The 20939-nt window shown below is 50.0% G+C and overlaps 1 protein-coding gene across 4 annotated transcripts in view; it reads right to left on the bottom strand.

Annotated features, from left to right (window-relative positions):
* GALNT6 (polypeptide N-acetylgalactosaminyltransferase 6) overlaps positions 1-20586 on the bottom strand; it is a 41113-nt gene extending 20527 nt beyond the window's left edge. Inside the window, exons 1-5 of one of the 4 annotated variants that reach the window (XM_058433743.1) lie at positions 20342-20586; positions 19595-19682; positions 12193-12314; positions 7691-8284; positions 5595-5767 (exon numbers count right to left, since the gene is read on the bottom strand). In XM_058433743.1, coding sequence (XP_058289726.1) covers positions 5595-5767; positions 7691-8181 — 664 coding nt within the window. In that variant the 5' untranslated portion in view covers positions 8182-8284; positions 12193-12314; positions 19595-19682; positions 20342-20586. Of the gene's footprint in view, positions 1-5594; positions 5768-7690; positions 8285-12192; positions 12315-19594; positions 19705-20095; positions 20125-20341 lie in introns of those variants that run through there. The other 3 variants (XM_032143431.2, XM_032143430.2, XM_032143432.2) reach the window with 3 other exon arrangements.
* Between the last annotated feature and the right edge of the window lie 353 nt (positions 20587-20939).

Genomic DNA, 20939 nt, shown 5'->3' with positions numbered 1-20939 from the left:
TAATTTAGTTAAGCTGGTGGAGTGTGCCAGACAGGGAGGGAACACTGGCTGCTGACCTAGCCACTCAGGAATGAGGTCTATGCCCTGGTTCTGACTCAGAGGTGGGGAAGAAAAAGCCCCCGAGCTCAGCACGGGGTCTCCTCCCCCACAGTATCAAATGCCCTTAGACTCACTCTCACAGGGCTGCTGTTGGGTGCCTGGAGTGGAGGACAGAGAGCAGGGACATTGTATTTCGGCAGAGACACAGTCCTGTTTGTCTGTGTGTGTAATGAGAGCTGGTTAATCTGATCAAACAGTCAAACACGTAGGAAATTTTATCCCACTGTGGACGGCAGAGATTTCTGACCATGGATCTGAGGTTTTTTTTCTCCTTTCCTCACTGAACTGAATGTTGCTTAAAGTATCTCTAGCGTCTGAAAGCCCTCTGGGTAGGGTTGTTTATCATAGGGTCCACAAATTCCCTGGAATTAAATGCAAAAATGTGGGTTTTGCATATTATTGTAGGAAGTGGTGCACTATACTAGGGATTTTAACAGATTCTGAAATGATGCCAGGACCCAGAAAAATAAGAATGACTAGCTTAGGTTTTTCAGGCAGGTGATTGTTTTGTTTTTGTTTTTGAGACAGGGTGTCGCTCTGTCACCCATGCTGAGTACAGTGGCATGACCAGGGCTCACTGCAACCTTGACCTCCTGAGTTCAGGTGAGCCTCCCACCTCAGCCTCTCGAGTAGCTGGGACTACAGGCACATACCACCATGCCCAGCTAATTTTTTATTTTTTTGTAGAGACAGAGTCTTACTATGTTGCCCAGGATGGTCTTGAACTCCTGGGCTCAAGTGACTTTCCCACCTTAGCCTCCCAAAGTGCTGGGATTACAGGTGTGAGCCAGTGCGTCCTGACTATGCAGATGATTTAGAGATGCTGGAATTGGCCTTAGGAGAGAATTGGCCTTAGAAGAGAGTCCAGGACAGCCAGAGATAAGGTGAACATGTGTATGGTGGCCTGCTAGGGGCAGGCGCTCTGGAGGAGATACTGGGGCTACTGCCAACTCTGCCCTACTGAACGCAGGCTACTCTGCCTGTTAGATGCTGCCTGTGCCAGCCTGGCATTATGTCACTTGTCTAGCTAGTCAGAGGAGTTGCCTACTTGGGCACTTGCAGCTCATGGAGTCACAAAATTTAGGGTGAAAAGTTAACAGTTTAGAACCCCCATGTTGAAGGCTACAGGAGCCCACCTCTTGCATCCGCGTGACCTGGATGTGAGACACGAAGTCAAAGGAGATCACTTTGGAACTTTAAGGCTTAATGAATGCCCTGTTGGATTTTCGACTTGCATGGGGCCTGTAGCCCCTTTGTTTTGGCTAATTTCTCCCATTTCAAATGCAATGCCTGTACCTCCATTGTATCTAGGAAGTGACTAACTTGCTTTTGATTTTACAGGCTCATAGGGGAAGGCACTTGCCTTGTCTCAGACGGGAGTTTGGACTTGGACTTTTAGATTAATGCTGGAATGAGCTAAGACTTTGCGGGGACTGTTGGAAAGGCATGATTGTGTTTTGAAATGTGAGGACATGAGATTTGGGAGGGGTTAGTGGTGAAATGATATGGTTCGGCTGTGTCCTCACCCAAATCTCATCTTGAATTGTAGGTCCCATAATCCCCACATGTGGTGGAAGGGACCCAGTGGGAGACAATTGAATCATGGGGCAGTTTCCACCATGCTATCCTTGTGATAGTAAGTTCTCATGAGATCTGATGGTTTTATGAGGGGCTTCCCCTTTTGCTCGGCTGTCATTCTTCTCTCTCCTGACACCTCATGAAGAAGGACATGTTTGCTTTCCCTTCTGCCACGATTATAGGTTTCCTGAGGTCTCCCTAGCCCTGCAGAACTGTGAGTTAATTAAACCTCTTTCCTTTATAAATGACCCAGTCTTGGGTATGTCCTTATAGCAGTGTGAGAATGGACTAATACACTCCAGTACAAGGGATTCAGGTGAAAGAGCTTCCGAAGGATGGGTAGCATAGGGTTAGGAAGAGAAAGATAACGAAAGAACCCAGTTTGAGAGGAAGGACTGCTAATATGCTTGCTTCCATTCCATACAACCTTTCCATTGCTACAAAGATTCCCTAGAGATCACTGCCAAGCTCCTCCCATCTCTGCCAAACTCTTCACCCTTCCCTTTCCAGAAGCCTAATCTATACATTCCTTGTCCACCAGACCCTGTCATTGCATCCCTGATACTTGCTTGCCTGATTTATGTATTTTTTTTTTTTTAGAGACTGGGTCTCACTCTGTTGCCTAGGCTGGAGTACAGTGGTACAGTCAAGGCTCACTGCAGTCTCAACCTGCTGGGCTCAAGCAATCCTTCTACCTCAGCCCTCCAAGTAGCTGGAACCACAGGCACATGCCATCGTGCCCAGCTAACTTTTCTATTTTTTTATAGAGACGGGGTCTTGCTACATTGCCCAGGCTGGTCTTGAACTCCTGGTCTCAAGCAATCCTCCTGCCACGGCCTCCCAAAGTTCTGGGATTACAGGCATGAGCTACTGTGCTTGGCCTATTTTACTTTATTTGTATCTTTTTTAGAGACAAGGTCTCACTCTGTCATCCATGCTGGAGTGCAATGGTGCAATCACAGCTCACTGCAGCCTCAACTTCCTGGGCTCAAGTGATCCTCCCACCTCAGCCTCCCAAGTAGCTGGGACCACAGGCAAATACCACCATGCCTGCTAATTTTTTATTTTTGTAGAGATGGGATTGAGTTATGTTGCCCAGGCTGGTCTGGCCTTGCTTTATAAGTGCTGCCAAGTATCTGTCTTCCGTGGGAAGATGTGAGCTTCCTGAAGAAATGAACTCAACAGGGCTCACACTCAGCCCTTCCTTCCACAGCCCTAGTCCTCTTTTCAGCATCACCCCTAACCTAGAGGAAGGAGGGAGGCTGGGGGAGGACAAGGACAGGAAGCAGCTCTACTGGAGTGGCCCCAGCGCTTACACTGGGAAATGTGGAGTCAGTTCCTGTCCTCACTATTGGGAGTTTGAGCACAGGAGGTCAACCTGGGAGAGCCCCAGACACCACACGCCTCCTGCGAGGAGGGCTAAGCTTGTGGAGACTCTCAGCCTAAAGGTGCCTCAGTCCCACAGCCTTTCCTAGTTCTGGCCCCATCATCTCCTACTCTCAAGTGAGTGTAAGAACTTCCTCTCCAGACTGTGAGTCCTCTGCCTCTCTTCCTGCCGATTATCCTCCTCCAAAGCTGCCATCTTTCTGAAATGAGGTCACAATCCAGATGAAACACTTTCAACGACTCCTTCTTACTTTCGAAATAAATGCTTTTAGCATGACATGAATGTCAATTCAACATTTTTTTTTTTGAGACAGGGTCATGCTCTGTCTCAGCCTCCCGAGTAGCTGGGAATACAGGCACATGCCACCATGCCAGGCTAATTTTTGTAATTTTTATAGACAAGGTCTTGACATGTTGCCCAGGCTGTCTTGAACTCCTGGGCTCAAGTGATCCACCCGCCTCAGCCTCCCTAAGTGCTGGGATTACAGGGGTGAGCCCCTGTCCCTGGCCAATTTAACATCTTTTAAGTCTCATTTCCTAAACAAACCTAAGCTTCAGCCACACCAGATCTCTTTAACAAACACATTCACATCTTTAGGACTGTGCTTATGCCATTCTCTTGTGGGAATGCCCTTCATCCACTCTTCTCTCTTAGACACTCATCCTTTAAGGCCCAGCTCCAATCTGGCCTCCACTGCAGACCAGCCCTAGCTACGCCAGGCAGAAATGGCACCTCCTGGCTACATACTCCATGGTGCATTGTTCCTGTACCCTGAATAAAATGGAATGCATGGTTGTGACACTCTTACTTGATGCCAGCCACTCTGTGGCACCTGAAGCTCATTTATGACCTATCTCAGATCCCTCACCCACCATGTAAGGGACTCAACTGCTTTTTTTTTTTTTTTTGAGACGGAGTCTCGCTCTGTAGCCCAGGCTGGAGTGCAGTAACACGATCTCGGCTCACTGCGACCTCCAGCTCCTGGGTTCAAGCGATTCTCCTGCCTCAGCCTCCCGAGTGGTTGGGACTACAGGCATGTGCTGCCATGCCTGGCTGATTTTTGTATTTTTAGTAGACACGGGGTTTCACCATATTGGCCAGGCTGTCTCGAACTCCTGACCTTATGCAATCTGCCCGCCTCGGCCTCCCAGAGTGCTAGGATTACAGGCGTGAGCCACCACGCCCAGTCCTTTTGTTTTGTTTTGTTTTTTGAGATGGAGTCTCACTCCGTCTCTCAGGCGGAAAAGCAGTGGTGCCATCTTGGCTCACTGCAGCCTACGCCTCCTGGGTTCAGGTGATTCTTGTGCCTCAGCCTCCCGAGTAGCTGGGACTACAAGCGCACACTACCACACCCAGCTAATTATTTTTTTATTTTGTGTAGAGATGGGGTTTCACCATGTTGGCCAGGCTGGTCTCAAACTCCTGACCTCAAGTGATCTGTCCGCTTCAGCCTCCCAAAGTGCTGAAATTACAGGCTTGAGCCACTGTGCCCGGTCTGCCCCCATTTTTTGAAGAGGAAACAGGTTCAGGGAGGCCAAATGCTTGTCCAAGATCACAGAGCTAGGAAAGATCAGAGCTGGGATTTGAATTCCTGGGTGTTGGACTCTGCAGTCCATGCCCTTTCACACCTGTTACAGGTGCATCACTGCCACAGCACTGTGGCTAGTGTTGTAAGAGGCTTCTGGCCGGGCACGGTGGCTCATGCCTGTAATCCCAGCACTTTGGGAGGCTGAGGCAGGCAGATTACTTGAGTTCAGGAGTTCGAGACCAACCTGACCAACATGGAGAAACCCCATCTCTATTAAAAATACAAAATTAGTTGGGTGTGGTGGCGCATGCCTGTAATCCCAGCTACTCGGGAGGCTGAGGCAGGAGATTCACTTGAACCCGGGAGGTGGAGGTTGTGGTGAGCTGAGATCGCACCATTGTACTCCAGCCTGGGCAATAAGAGCGAAACTCCATCTCCAAAAAAAAAGGAAAAAAAAAAAGAGGCTTCTGACCTATGGGAGTTTTTAGTATTTTCAGGGCAGGGTCTGTCTCCTTTGTCATGGCATCCCCTCTGCCTGGGTCAGAGCCAGGCACACAGTACTGAGTAGATGTTTGTGGAATTGAAGGCTGGAAGTCTGATGAGCAACCCCACTTATCTATCAACAGCTATGACAAAAAGGGCTGGTTGGGGAGTCTTCAAGAGCAGAAGAGTGGCCCAGTGGGTAGGAAACAGAGGCGATGGCCTGTCCCTACCCTCTGCCCTGGCTCTTCCAGCATTTCTGAGTTAGGGTTGGCCTTGGCAGCATTCAGGGAGTCTTGAAGCCAGAGCTGAAAAGCTCTTGGAGCTCTTTGGCTGAGGCATGAAGGAAGCATGGTCTACCTGCCCCTACCTGACTTCTTCCTGCTCCTGGCCTTTAAGATGAGCTGTGATGCCAGGCAACAGGCTCTGAGGTGGTGCCTGCTCCCTTGAAAGGACATGCCCTCCTCCTTTGAGTGCCCAGGGGAGACCCCGGCCCCCTCCTCTGGGCCCCTCCAGCCTCACCCTCCGTGCTGGCATCATCCACCAGTATGATCTCCTTGAGCAAGATGGCAGGGGTGGTGTGTAGGACGCTGTACACTGTTCGCAGCAGTGTGGACCAGGCCTCGTTGTGGAACACAATGATGACGCTGGTGGTGGCCAGTGCGGGGCAGCGCCGGAACTTCTGGTCCACACACCTGGAAGTATGAAAGTACGGACAAAGTTCTCCTGGTCCCTGGGAGTGCCAGGTGTGGGGAGGACCCCGTCCAGAGACTCCCCCAGACCATCCTCCACTCCTCTGAACCACAGCCTACATTCTCTGTAGCAGGTGGGAACAGCTGTTCCCTGTTCCTGTCTCCCCCGGTATCTGCCACCCACCCTGAGCCTCTGCACAGGTTCTAGCCAAACCACTCCAAAATCCATCCCCACAGAGCTGGCTCAGTGCCCCAGCTGTGATGCTGAGGCTCCTCCACCCCCTTCTTTCATCTGCTGTCTGCTCTCAGGCTAGGAGTTCCCAGGGCTGGCTCTCTTCCTCCGTAATATGTGAACTGCATAAAATGTAATCCAATCCAGAGGTCCCAGAGGGGTAGGTAATAAAGGCCAAATTTGACATCTGAGAAAAGTGACTATGATTTCCATACTCAATGAGAAGAAAAGTCTCTTCCCTTTGCAGCGTACAGTTCCTCTCTAATCCATTTTCTCATTAACTCCCTGTGATCTGACACCACTATCACAAACAGGCAATTTCCTGTGACCTTTCTTCCATCTTCATCCACTCCAGCCACTCTGTGGCACTTGGCCACGCTGCTACCTTCCTGACACTCCATCTCAGGGTGGGGGTGGGAATGTGTGAATCTTGGATCTTAAGGAATCATGTGACCTCACACCCTTTCCTTGACCTCCTCTGCTGGTCAGAGGATTTCTTGGGGACCCTCCAGAGAGATTCCCTGGCTTCCTCCACTGGCTGCTGTCACACCCAGTGCTCTTCTCTCTCTCTTTTTTTTGAGACAGAGTCTTGCTCTGTCACTCAGGCTGGAGTGCAGTGGTGTGATCTTAGCTCCCTGCAACCTTCCACCTCCCAGGTTCAAGCGATTCTTGTCCTTCAGCCTCCTGAGTAGATGGGATTACAGGCACCCACTACCATGCTGGGCTAATTTTTTTGTATTTTTAGTAGAGACAGGCTTTCACCATGTTGGCCAGGCTCGTCTCAAACTCCTGGCCTCAAGTGATCCGTCCACCTCAGCCTCCCATAGTGCTGGGATTATAGGCATGAGCCACTGCACCGGGCCCCCGTGCCCTTCTCTGCTGAGGAATTCCTGATAGCTTCAAGTGGCCCCTTGTTCTAGGGCTATCATACTTGGCTCAAGTCTCAAGAACCTCAGGTTCACAGCCCTAAAGACTCATGAAATCTGGGGATGAGGGCTGCCATTTGAGAAAAGGCCAAATAGGGTATAACACTTGAGCTGGAAAAGACAAAGGCTAAGTGGGGAAGACACACTGTCTTTAACTTGAGGATCATGGGAATGCAGCCATGGGGGCATTAGAGGGAGGGCTCTGCCACTCAAAGATCTAAGTGATATCTCATTGTGCAAGATTGAGGCTATAAACAACTTCAAATAAAGGTTGGAATCAATTCGTGGCCTTGTGGGCCTTCACTGGAGGAAACCAGGTGTGAGGATATTCCTAACCACCAGGGCTGCTGTTAAGAAATGCCCCCTCCCCAAACAGCTCAGCATTAGAGTCCCACAGTCTCTGGGGCAGGCCTCAGTAGAGGAGAAAGCTACTGAAACCACAGCTTGGTATCAGGTCGCCCCAGTCACCCTGTGCCAGGTCCTGGTGCCAGGCTGAGTTCCTTCTTCCACATCATCTCACTTTCATAATTGCATTTCACTCTCACAGGTCTCCCTGGGCCTCTGGCCTGACCATAATACCCTTGAATCACAACCCCTGGGATCAGCACAGTTGTTCTGGGAAAGAAGTGAGGTACAGAGGAGATCCTTGCCCATATTATAAAATTCCCTTCAACTCTTTCTCTGGCCCTTGATCTACGGCCCTGGCCATACTAGCCATGCCTTTAGCAAAGCCCTGGTCTCCCTACAAGGACTCTGGGTGCTACTTACTCAGGTGGTCGGGTGTCTGGCCCCAGGGACCTCTGCAGGGAGATCCGGTCGCTGGCAAAGGCATTGAAGCAGTGCTTCTTATAGCCTTCTTCCTTTTCCCGGGTCTCCAGGGGGGTCCACTTGCTCTTCTGAAATGCTTTTCCATCTGCCCCAGGGGCATTGGGGTCCTGTGGTGGCCGTTCCCAGAAGGGCTTCAGTTCAGCTGGGGTATAGAACCCAGGGAGGCAGGACTGGTTTATGGAGAACAGAGTCTGCTGGGCTTCTGGAGCCCTGATTTGGAGCTTGGGCATTGAATCTCTAAGGTTGTTCATGGCCTCCAGCATGAGGTCCAGGACGTGATCCTTCCGGCTCACCAGGGACTTCAGCCACGGCTTCTCTGTGGCCTCCTCCCTGCTGCTCACGTCCCTATGCAGGAGGAAGAGGAAGAGCACAAAGGCGCAGCCCACCATGGCCAGGCGCAGGGGCATGTGGCGTCTGCGGAGGAGCCTCATCCTCCAGAACCAAGGGGGACCCCAGCTGCGTCAGCTCTGAGTCCTGAACCCAACCCTGGAAATAGCTTGATACGTTGTGGTGGCCACAAGCTGGGGCCTCAGCCTGAGAAAGGAGGGGACGAGAGAGAGAAGTGAGCCAACACAGGGCAAGGAGGGAGTCGGGTGCTTCGGGTTCGAGGCCAGGCTCTGTTGCTGAGTGGTGGCATCACATTATTGGCCACAACTTTTCTGTATCTACATTTCCTGCATCCATAAAATGAGGAGACTGGAGGCAGTGTTTCTTTCCTGCCCTAAGATCCTAATATGCATGGATCCAGAGTCACTGGAACACTGAAACACTACATGAGATTTAATCGTTAAACTCATGAGATTTAATCATTGTAGCTTTGGGAAACAACTTGGTATTATCAAGAAAAACTTAAAATGAACACAGCCTGAGCCAGCAATTCCACTCCTCATTTTATACCCCAGACAAACTCTGGTACATGCAAACCAAGAGGCATGTGCAAGAACATTTAAGCCAGCACTGACTTAAACGGCAACATCTCACTTTCATAATTGCATTTCACTGGTAAAACCTTGAAGTCCGCCAGCAGAATGAATAAATACAGTGCAAAATACCCATACCATGCAGTGCTCCACAGTGATGACCAAGAATGAACCACTTCTCCACGCAACAATGTGGATGTGTTGTTGGGTGAAAAAAGCAAGTGACGAAAGGATATGTACAGTATGATTCCACTTATAGAAAATGTAAAAACATGCTAAATTAAACAATGTCTTGTTCATGAATACAAATATGTGATAAAGCTATAAAGAAAGCTAAAGACTAGCCTGGCCAACATGGTGAAACCCTGTCTCTACTAAAAATACAAAAATTAGCTGGGCGTGGTAGCGCATGCCTGTAATCCCAGCTACTTGGGAGGCCGAGGCAGGAGAATCACTTGAACCCGGGAGGCAGAGGTTGCAGTAGGCTGGGATCATGCCACTGCACTCCAGCCTGGGCAACAGAGCAAGACTCCGTCCCCCCATGATAAAAAGAAAGCTAAAGAAATGATATAACCAGTTTCTGAAGATGAAGAAAATGGTACAGGATTAGAGATGGGTAACGGGGGACTTCAAAGTGTTTTTTTCTGGAAGTGGATGGTGGCTGCTGGTGGACTGTAATTCTTTATACCCTATATGTATTTTATAAATATTTCTTGGCCGAGCATGGTGTAATTCCAGCACTTTGGGAGGCTGAGGTGGGAGGATCGCTTGGGCCCAGGAGTTCAAGACCAGTCTGCTCAATGTATTGAGAGCCCATCCCAATAAAAAATTTTAAACATTAGCGAGGCATAGTGGTGCACACCTGTAGTCCTAGCTGTTTGGGAGGCTGAAGCAGGAGGACTGCTGGAGCCCAGCAGGTTAAGGCTGCAGTGAGCTATAATCGCATCACTGCTCTTCAGCATGGGCGAGAGAGAGATTCTGTCTCTAAAAATAAATAAATAAAAGTTATCTGTAATCTACTCATATTTAATAAAAAAGAATTTAACAGAAACCTAAGATTTCATGACAAGACATTCCTGGCAGGGCTGGGCATGGGCATTCACCAGGCTCTACCCCCAGGCATGTGGATCCATGCCCTAGAGGATGAATGCTTGCAGAACTTTCTGTGCAGAGTTCTGGACACATAAGCTCACTGGTTAAGCACTAGACATCAGTGGCAAGGGACCTGGGCACAAATTCCAGTTCTTCCTCTTCTAGTAGTAGCACCTACCTCCTAGGGTTGTTATAAGGATTATGTTCCTTCCCTGCAAAATTCATGGACAAAGCTTAGCAGTCTCTGCACATGGTAAGTTCCCACAAAGTGTTAGTTTTGATCATTAGCAGCTGTGTGACCCTTGGGTGATTTGCTTAATCCCTCTAAGCCTCAATTTCCTCATCCATAAAGTGGGGGCAACTAATACCTAACTCACAGGGTTGTGGGGAGGATTAAATCAGATAATGTAGGTAAAATGTTTGGCAGAGCACCTGTCATACTAAGCCCTCAATAAATGGTATCAACTATTTCTATTATTATAATAAATCCCTGCTTCACTTCCCAGCAGTTATCCTCAAGCACCTGGCCCTTGGCCGAAGCCACGTTCATTACTCCCTGCATGTTTTGCTTAAAAATAACTCTGGTTGTACTATTTAATGCTATTGTTTAAACACACAAGCTCCTGCCTGTGGAGAGGCCTGGTGTCTGAGACCTTGGGGGTATGTGGCCATCGTGATTGCAAGTGGGGAGCTGGATTCACTCTGGACTGGGGTAGAAATGTGGCTTCTTTTATAACATCAGATTCAGCAGCACTGTCAAAAATCAAACAAAAGAAATCTCTTTGAGCATCTATTTTGTATTAACTATTGTCTAGGAGATAGGAGAGATTTGTTTATTCCACCAGTATTTACTGAATAACTGCCTCTACCAGTAGTACTCTGCAAGAGGCGGGGGACACAGAGAAGTGCAAGGCCAGCCCTCAAGGATCCTACAGTCAATTGGAGGCATCAGATTTTAAACAGCGATTACCCTGTGAGAAGCAGAATCAAAGAGGTACCCTTGAGTGCTGAAGGAGATGGCATGCAGGAAACTCAGCAAATGGGGGAGGGCAACATCTGTGAAGAAATCTCACGGGGGCAGAAAGTTGGGCCGAGCACTAACCGGCGAGTAGGAGTCAGCGAGGCGAGGTGAGCACAGTTCAGGCAGAAGGCACAGTACCTGCAATGGTCTAGAGGTGGGAGACGGAAGAGCCAGTCACAGAACTGTAAGCAGTCTGGTATGGCAGGAGTAGCAGAAATTGGGCCTACAGAGGTGGCTGAACCAAGTCCTGAGGGCCTTGTTCATCATGCTGAGGAGCATTTGCCCTTGACCCAAGGCATGGGGAGTCATAAAGCGTTAAGCTGGGAGCCCAGCATTACAGGAAGAACAATCTGACAGTGGTGGAGGGTATCTTGGAAAGGGACCTGCTTGGCAGCTGGATGACCCATTTGGAGTCTGACCAAGGAGAGTTAATAGCAGTGTGGATGGAAGAGGGAGGGTGTGGTGCTAGGAAGACCCCCTTGGGTGATGGGGTGGGACAGTTTACCTTGTCTGGTACACAGAGGGACACAAAGGCTCAATTCCTTTCCCCAAGGGATTTGAAAATCTTATTGGAGAACGAGAACTGATAGCACTGACCAGGTGAAGGAAGCACCTGAGCAGGGGAGATTCAGGAGCAGGAAAAGGACCTTTCACTGAATACTCTTTTGTACTTTGAACCCTGACTATATTAGTTATTCAAAAATGAATAAAATTAAAGCAGAATAGTATAGACAGTAAGTGCTAAGCTGAGAGAGGTAGAGTTCCCTGTGGGCTTGAGGAAGGCTTCGGGGAAGAAATGGGGATTCGGTGTAGCAGGAGTTTCTTGTCACAGAGGTTGAGCTATGCTGGGGCTAGCACAAGGGGATTCGCTTGAGCTAGACACCTCATCAGTTCTGGAACTGTCCCGGCTAAGCCCACACAGAGGCCTGCAGAATGGGGGAGTATTTGCCATGACAGCTTTGAACCGTCCTGCAGGCTGCATCTTCCCCGCTACTTTCTTTTTTTTTTTTTTTTGAGACGGAGTCTTGCTCTGTCTCCCAGGCTGGAGTGCAGTGGCGCAATCTCGGCTCACTGCAAGCACGGCCCCCTGGGTTCACGCCATTCCCCTGCCTCAGCCTCCCGAGTAGCTGGGACTACAGGCGCCTGCCACCATGCCCGACTGATTTTTTGTATTTTTAGTAGAGATGGGGTTTCACCATATTTAGCCAGGATGGTCTCGATCTCCTGACCTCGTGATCCACCCGCCTCGGCCTCCCAAAGTGCTGGGATTACAGGCGTGAGCCACCGCGCCCGGCCTCCCCGCTACTTTCCATCTACCTTCCCACTCCAGCAAGAAACAGGGAGCACAGTTAGAAACAAAGGCGTGGTAAGATTGTAGTTACTAGCCGTTGCCAGTGCTCAAGACTCACCCCCTCCAGGAAGGCTTCCTGCCCGATTCACTCAGAGTCACCTAGGTTACTCCAACTCTTTCATCCTGGCACTGCCTGGTGGTCCCTCACAGCAGGGTCTGTTTTTGCTTCTTTTATTTTCCCTGGAGAAAGAAATCTAGGGTTAAATTGAGCTCTTCCTAGTCATCTAATCTCTCAATCCCATCTGGCTGCCTGAAGCTTTCTCTCTCAAACCTGCAGTTCCTCAAGGGACTAACCACATCCTGAACCGAAATGAGACACCTGGGATTAGCCTTGGTGGTGAGGCACTCGTTCTCTAGTTTGTTTGCTTAGCATGAGGGCAACAGGAAAGAGTCCCTTAGAAGAGACACACAATCTAGTGCAAGCCACAGGACTTTGGGGTTAAGGATTTTTGCTCCCGGTGTAGGAGATGATTCCCAGAAGTGTGGTTAGCAAGGTCCTGGAGGTCGCCCCTCCGCCAGCCTTGGAGAAAGAATAGCTGCTATTCTTTGCTATTCTTTCAAGTACAGAGAGCTTCACGAGATCTGCCCCTGGAGTCTTGTGTATCTCCCTCACCTCTGGGCTCCCACACCTGGCCTCCTGCTTTCCTGGCAAGTGTGCCCGCAGCCCCCATCCACTCATTTCCCTCTCGCTGTGGCTCAGCATGTTTTCCCAAGTCTTTTTCCTCCAGGTTCCCTTGGGCCTGCAACTCCTCAGACCATCCTTGGCTTTGATCCAGAGATGATGCCAGAAATCCTCTCTGAAAAGCCTGCCTAGATTGAACAAATGGGATTTGCTTCCCTGGCCCCACCAGCCAGAACACAAACTTACCTTCTCTCATTGGTGTAAGGAACTGAGGCTTTACCCAGCCCAGCTTGTATCAAACTGCTGATTACAATCCACCGTGATATTATAAAATAAATTCAGAGTGTTGCAAATCAGCATTCAAAAATTTCTTTAAAAGACCAGTTAGGACCAGGCATAGTGGCTCACACCTGAAATCCCAGCACTTTGGGAGGCCAAGGTGGGCAGATCACATTAGGCCAGGAGTTCAAGACCAACCTGGCCAACATGGTGAAACCTCATCTCTACTAAAAATACAAAAATTAGCCAGGCATGGTGGCAGGTGCCTGTAATCCCAACTACTCAGGAAACTGAGGCAGGAGAATTGATTGAACCTAGGAGGGAGCTGGAGGGTGCAGTGAGCAGAAATAGGACCACCGTCCTCCAGCCTGGGTGACAGAGCAAGACTCTGTCTCAAAAAAAAGACCAATTAGCAAAAAGAGACCAGTTAGCTGGGTGTGGTGGCATACGCCTGTAATCTCAGCTACTTGGGAGGCTGATGCCGGAGGATTGTTTGAGCCCAGGAGGTTGAGGCTATAGTTAGTTATGATCATGCTGCTGCACTACAACCTAGGCAATAGAGCGAGACCCTGTCTCAAAAAATAAAAATAAATAAATTTAAAAAACCCAGAATAGAATGAAAAAGAAAATATCAAAGTGCATCACATATCACATGTAACACAGGCAAGTATTTGTTTTTTCTTTCTTTTTTTTTGGAGACAGGGTCTCATTCTGTTCCTTAAGCTGGAGTGCAGTGGCGCAATCTCAGCTCACTGCAGCCTTGACCTCCTGGGCTCAAAGGATCCTCCTACCTCAGCCTCTGGAGTAGATGGGACCATAGGTGTGTGTCACCATGACTGGCTAATTTTTATTTTTTGGTAGAGGTGGGGGTCTCACTATGCTGCCCAGGCTGGTCTTCAACTCCTAGGCTGAAGCAATCCTCCTGCCTTGACCTCCCAAAGTGCTGGGATTGCAGGTGTGAGCCATCATGTCCAGCCTGAAAAGTAAACTTTTATTTTAATGTTTGTTTCAGTCTGTTAAAGATACACACTGCCTGATACAAAATTAAAATGATAAATTTGTTATTCAAAATTTGTACAACTAAAGACAAAAGAAGTTTAAATGATTCAATTTTCAAATGATAGTTTTTATGGTTTGTAGAATTTATGCTTGTAATATGATTAAATTATAAAACTGCCCTAAGATTTTTGGGATGCTCTGTCACATATACACAGGTACCAGGTCTTGCTATAAAGTATATTTCTCACTTTGGTCAAGTCATAGAAGTTTGAAAGCCAGTGACACAGTCTAAACCCTGCAGTTTATATTCTAGCCTCCCTCCAAAAAGCCTTCTCAGATCTCCCAGCAGAATTCATCTCTTCCCTGCTTTGCCCCCTTAGCACCCGATTTTTATTTGTACTCCAGTCTCATCACAGCCCGCCATGCGTTTATGGACTCCTGGACCAGAGAGGCCATGCTGTTTTCAGCTTTTTATCACCTACAAAGTCTAGCACAAGTTTTACACGTAGCGGGTGTTCCATAAACTTTTTTTTTTTTTTTTCTCTTGGAGACAGGGTCTCACTCTGTCACCCAGGCTGAAGTGTAGTAGCAGGAACACAGCTTTCTGCAGCCTCGACCTCCCAGGCTCAAGCAATCCTCCTATCTCAGCCTCCTGAGTAGCTGGAACTACAGAGGTGCGTGCCATCAGGCCTGGCTAGTCCAACAAACTCTTGTTAAATGAGATGATGCTGGAGGGGTTAAATGTGGAGCACTGGCTTCACTAAATGATGTTCTGAATGCACTTACTGCAAGAAATACTTGACTTACAGGATATTCTGCCATTACACATTAGCTTGCTGTTTTCACTAGGTCTGTCTGTGAGTCTAACACCCTCATTTTATCAACAGCGAGGCCAGAGTGGTTAGGTGACTTCTCTAGCAACACACAGCTAGTGGCTCTCAGGAGCAGAACCCGATCTCCCAACTCCTAGACTACTACTCTGTTTACCACACTCGTACCCTTGGAGGTTGAGTAGGGAATTTGGGGACCAGGCCTGTCCTCCCCGAGCCTCCCCCACTCCACCCTTTGATCCCCTTCCTGGCATTTGCCCTCCTCCCACTCAAGGATACAAATGCTTTAAAGATGCAGAAACTGGAAACTGGAAGTCCCACGCAGCCTTAGCTTTTGTGAATGTCAGAGTCAGCCATCCAGAACACACCCTAGCTGGCCAGGTGGCCTCTTTGTAACAATGTTTCTTTCTGTTTATCAGCTGAGCTGGTCACCTCCTTAGACGTGGCAGCAGGAAGCAAGCAGTCCTTACCACAGGGATATTTGCTCAAGTTACTCAGAGGAGGGCTCAATTACAAGTTTCTTTGGAAAGTGATAACTGTCACCACTCTTACCAGGGGCACAGGTGTGTGGAGCTAGACATATTGGGGAGGGGGCAGGTTAATTTCACACTACTGCTGGGGGAAATGGGGCTGAGAGGCTGTTTGGCCCAAATGACCGTTCTTTCTTCCTCATAAGCACTTTCTCTCCATTAAACACAGCACTCATCTCAAGTCCTCTGTACTCATACTGTGAACAGAAGAGCAAATTATCTCCTCCAAAGCCCTCCTCCCACCCCTGACCCTTTTGATCACAGAATGTGGGAGGTTTTTATTTTTCCCCATAATTACACCTTCAAGACACTTCAGCTTTTCCCCAAGACTCAAGCTGCAATACTGTGGCTTATTTTCCCAGGAAGATACACTGAAAATTATTTCTGTAGCTAGTCTATCAAGTTCCCCCAACATATCAAGGTTCATTTTATGTTTGCATAATTTTTTTTTTGAGATGGAGTCTCACTCTGTTGCCCATACTGGAGTGCAGTGGCGGGATCTCGGCTCACTGCAACCTCTGACTCCTGGGTTCAAGCGATTCTTATCCCTCAGCCTCCCAAGTAGCTGAGATTACAGGCGTCGGCCACCACGTCCGGCTAATTTTTGTATTGTTTTAGTAGAGACAGTGTTTCGCCATGTTGGCCAGGCTAGTCTTGAACTCCTGACCTCAAGTATCTGTCAGCCTCGGCCTCCCAAAGTACTAGGATTACAGGTGTGAGCCAATGCGCCCAGCCTGTTTGCATGATATTTTAAGCTTAAATTACCCAAACATGGATTTTCTATTGAAAAACTCAACACAACTTTGCTCACCACTGTATACCTGGAGCAGCGCTTGGCATGTGGTAGGCACTTGGTTAATATTTGTTGACTTATTCCAAGAAAAAGTCACCAAAAATCAAAATAATATGCCACCAAACAGGAGGTTCAACAGTTCACAGGTTTTTCACTGGAGACCCTGTAGGCCCTGCCAGGTGGGGCAGGAGTGTGCAACGGTTCATCCCTAGGAGTGCAGAAGTGGAGGGAGGGTTCCAGGTGGAGATGAGGTGGGATTCTCTCATCACCTAGAAGCCTTGGTGACAACCAGACTGGGCTTAAGGGGGGCAGTTGGGGGAAAGGACAGAGAAGGGACAGGGAAGTGATGAGAAGGGTGGAAGACAGGAGGGGTATTCCCGAAGGCCTCTTGGGCCAGTCTTCAAATTGGGAAGGGGGGTTAATGGGAGAGACTAGAACTGAATTTTTCTTCTCTCCTCATCCCCCAGTCTGCTCTTGGCTGCAGAACTTTCACCCGGGGCCACTGGCTACTCAGTGTACCATCCCCTGGGCTCAGGGTCTGTGCCCAGCCTCCTCCGCTAGTCAGCCTTCCCAATTTCCCCATTGCTGCCAGAAGCACTGAAGTCTGTGAAACAAGCCAGCCCCTGTCCCACTCTCAGACAGGTCCTTTTTAATCCTGTCTCAATTTCAGGTTCACCCCACACCTGCTCCCAAGTCCTGCTGATTCATTCCCTGCCTCCTGGTTCCTCACCGTCCTTTCTGCTTTCAAAACCTTCATTTGAAATTGCGCCTTTATCAACCAGCATCTGGAGGATCAGCAGGAGCTGCCTGCCAGCCTCCTTTGCCTCGGGCCCCTCTCTCTCCTTCACAATCAGGACAGCCATATTCATATTCCTTGAGCACTGTTTGACTGTGGCAGAAACACAGAGGGGCTGGCCGGGTTGCTTCCTGTTTGCTGCTCACCCTCAAGCCCAACCAGATGCTTGGCACTCACTGGCTATCTTTTCTTCCTCAAAGCCTTTCCCTTATATTCTTGCCAAGCAAGCCATATTTCTTCTCTTTCAAATTCTTACCAGAGACTCCCCTCTTTCAAGAAGGCTTCCTAGACTAAGGTGCATCTTGCTGCCTCAGTTTCTAGGTGTTATTTGTTCCCAAGTTTCTCTAATACCCGTGCTTTCCTTATGTGGGACTTCCCCACTAAATATCATGGAGAAGGGAGAACCAGCAGGCCCAGACGCTAGACCACCTAGATCCTGTTTCCTTCTCCTTCCCAATCCTTGAGTCTTGGTCCCCAAACTTCTGTCTCCAGAATGTTCTTCCTGGCCAATCCTGGCCTTCCAATCCCTGTTGCACCCCTCTGCCTTGAGATGTATGGCAATGCTATTTTGCTAGTCTGTTCTTCATTCTCTATTATGTGCAGAGCTGAGGACTGGGTTGCTTTCTTCCTTCAAATCTCTACCTAGGCCTTAGGACCAGGTTGTTCAGGGTACAAGAGAATAAGCTGACCCCACAGGGCTGTCAGGTGCCACAAAAGACTTCTAACAGTCCTTCTCCTCCCTGGAGTGAGCTCACCCTTGTTCACCACATAGGCCTTTTACACAGCACAATTACAGCATTGAGCTCGACACAGAGACAGGCACTGCCCTGCACTTAACCTCCTGCTTATTCAAATCCTCACTCTCGTCCCTATCAAATGAGAATGAACATTTGGGCTTTCCCAGAAAGGGGCAGAGGGCTGTGTAAAGAACTGAGTTTACCCAAGCTACGGCATGGACACACCCAGCCTGGTCTTCAGCATCACTTCCAGGGCTGGAGATGTCGGAACACATCCGTGGGAGCCAGAAAATGTTAAGAAGAATACCATCACCATTTTAAATATTACTGCTTACCAAATCAAATCTTCTCTGTTTTACACAGAAGGAAACTGAAGCACAGGAAGGTCAAGTAACTTGACCAAGGTCACACAGCTAGAAATGTGGCAGAGGCAGAATTTGCATTCAGGCCTATGTATCTCCAAAGCCCACTCTCTTAACTGTGACATCACATTGTCTTGCATTTGACTGGTGCTTGGAGCTTTGCCAAAACACTTCATATACACCTTCTCATTTGCTCCCCACCCAGGGAGTGTTTATGTGTTTTGGCTAAGATTATATATCGAAGTTAGTGACAGGGCTGAGTCAGCTGCCTGCCTCCATGATACTCACTGCCTCCCTGCACTGAGAGGCCCTCAGCCCTAGGGTTAGAGGGCCCCCCTGGTCCTGAGGTCTGTTTGAGGCACTGGTTGCATGGACTAAGTTCATGCTCATATTTCCTGTCCCCACTTCTTCCAGCTGAACTTGGGCAAATATGTTTCTGACCTCACAGGGCACCTGACACACATCAGGGTCTCCCCTTCTCTGCCCTGAGCTCTTCCACGCTGCTACGGGTAGGAGTCAGCTGTTCCGCCCACTGTAGGACTGTGGGCAGCATTACTGAGGTGAGGTCATCTTGAGCAGCCCAGTCTCCTGCACACTTCCCTTTCTTTTGAGGGTCCTGTCCTGCTCTCTGCCCTGGTGCCCCCGGAAGCAGCTTTCTCTGATTACCTCTGGGTTCCTAAAGTGCATGGCACCATCAAGGAACTGGAGCTAGGGAAATGCCTGCAATGCTACTGGCTCCTGCTAGGCAATTGGAATCAAAACATCTTTCTTTCCTTTCTTTCTTTTTTTCTTTTATTTTCTTTTCCTTTCTTTTCTTTTCTTTCTTTTTTTTTTTTTTTTTTTGACAGAGTTTTGCTCTTATTGCCCAGGCTGGAATGCAATGGTGCGATCTCGGCTCAGTGCAACCTCTGCCTCCCAGGTTCAAGCAATTCTCCTGCCTCAGCCTCTCAAGTAGCTGGAATTACAGGTGCCTGCCACCATGCCCGGCTAATTTTTTTGTATTTTTTGTGGAGATGGGGTTTTTCCATGTTGGCCAGGCTGGTCTCGGACTCCTGACCTCAGATGATCCACCAGCCTCAGCCTCCCAAAGTGCTGGGATTACAGGCATGAGCCACCACATGTGGCCGGAACCAAAGCATATTTCAAACCCCTCACCTGACCTGGTTTTCATCATCACATGAATTTCCCTGTCTCATCCTTCTTAACCTTTCCTTTGATGGGAAGGGAGACAGCTCATCTGTCTGGAGCGGAGAATAGGGCCTGTGTGGTGCACATACATCTCTGGTAGAAGGCGCAAAAGTCCTCGAGGCTCTTTGGTGTGTCCAGAACTATGAACCTCACCCAGTGCCTGTAAATTGTGTGTGTGTGGGCCTGGGGGCAAGCTCAGAGCAGAGTTAACACCCTTTCTGAGAATGCTACAATGGATTGTCCGCTGCTAGAAGGGGTCTGTTGTAAGCTTTGCTGGCAAACTGACCACCCTCCACCCCCATACACAGAAGAGCCCCATCCTACCCTCTGCAGAGGTCTGGGTCTGCGATGATTGGCCCTGGGTGCAAGTAAAAGCTGTTTCTCCTTTTTGTCAGCCTGGGAATCTGAACAACTGAGGAAATAGGGAAGTCGGTGACAGTCACAGTCATGAACACCCAACAGATTCCATTTCCCCACAGCAGGAGGCAGATCCCTCCCTACCCCCAAAAGCCCCCAGGCTCGGGAGGGAATTCAAGCAGGGCTCAGACCGACCTCCACCAGCGAGGCTTCTCCTCCCTGTCCCCTTCTGCTCAGGCGCAACGTGGCAGGGCAGGAGGAAACCTCTCTGGAAGAGTTGCCGTACCAGAGCACACGGGGTGGCCCGATCTGGGGAGACGGGGCACAGAAGGAATGCAGGGCATGGGTGGGTGAGGGGAAGAGGGTGTGGAGCCCTGGCTCTGGCTTGTCCCCCTCTCACCCCTCCAAGTTCCAGAGGTCTGGGCTCCTCATTCATCTCGTAAGCGCCAAGGTGGAGGGGGGTCCTACCGAGGGAGGAGCTACAAGCCACCGCGACCAGCAGAGAGCGAAGGCAGGAGGGACCAGCCTGGCCCAGCCCCTTCATTTTACTGTCGGGGGTGGTGAGGAGGAAGAGGAAGAGGCGAAGGCTGGCGGAGGAGGAGGTGAGAGCGAGGACTCGGCAGAAGCGAGCTCCGCGGGAGGGAAGTCCGAGCAGTGGGGGAGCTGAGGGGGGCCCTCCCGGGGAGAGGGTCGCGGGCTCCTTTTGCCGCTTACCTGTCGCGCCGAGGCAGAGCCGCAGCCGCGCCGCGGGGCCGCTCCCGGGTTTCCCCACCGGACGGCCAGGAGGGTGGGGCCGGGGCGGGACCTCCCTTAGCTACACTAACGCGCCGGCCCCGCCCCTCCCGGGCCAGGTGCAGCGGGTCCCGCCGTGTCCCCAGCCTGCTGCGGGCCCGGGAACTCCGGGCGGACCGGCAAAGGGGCGCCCCGGCTTCTCTGCGTCTCAGCCCGCCCCGGGGGTGCGGTCTTTGCGGCCAGGCTTTCAGCGCGGAAAAAGATTGGAGGGTCCTAGTCACCCCGAAGACGACGGGCATTAGCAGAGCCGCGGGCGGCGGGTGCGTGGAACCGGAATGTGCTGCGCGCCCGCCTGGAGCGCTCGGAGCCCAGAGGCCTGCCCGGGAGGGGAAAACGCGGCGGGGCAGCCATGGGCCCCGGGGTCCTGCCCCAGGTTTGCTTCTCATTTGTGCTCCATCCAACAAGAGCTCGTATTCCGTGCGCCATGAACTGTGTCAAGGGCTCCAGGTGCCAGGTATCAGCTGAATCCCAGCCCCAGCAAACTTGAAACCTACTATGATTATTCCGAATGTACCGGGGA

Source organism: Hylobates moloch, unplaced genomic scaffold (genome assembly GCF_009828535.3).
Source record: "Hylobates moloch isolate HMO894 unplaced genomic scaffold, HMol_V3 SCAFFOLD_22, whole genome shotgun sequence".
Lineage (NCBI taxonomy): Eukaryota > Metazoa > Chordata > Mammalia > Primates > Hylobatidae > Hylobates > Hylobates moloch.
Note: the sequence above shows the minus strand (reverse complement) of the source record. Positions and strands in the feature narration are given on the sequence as shown.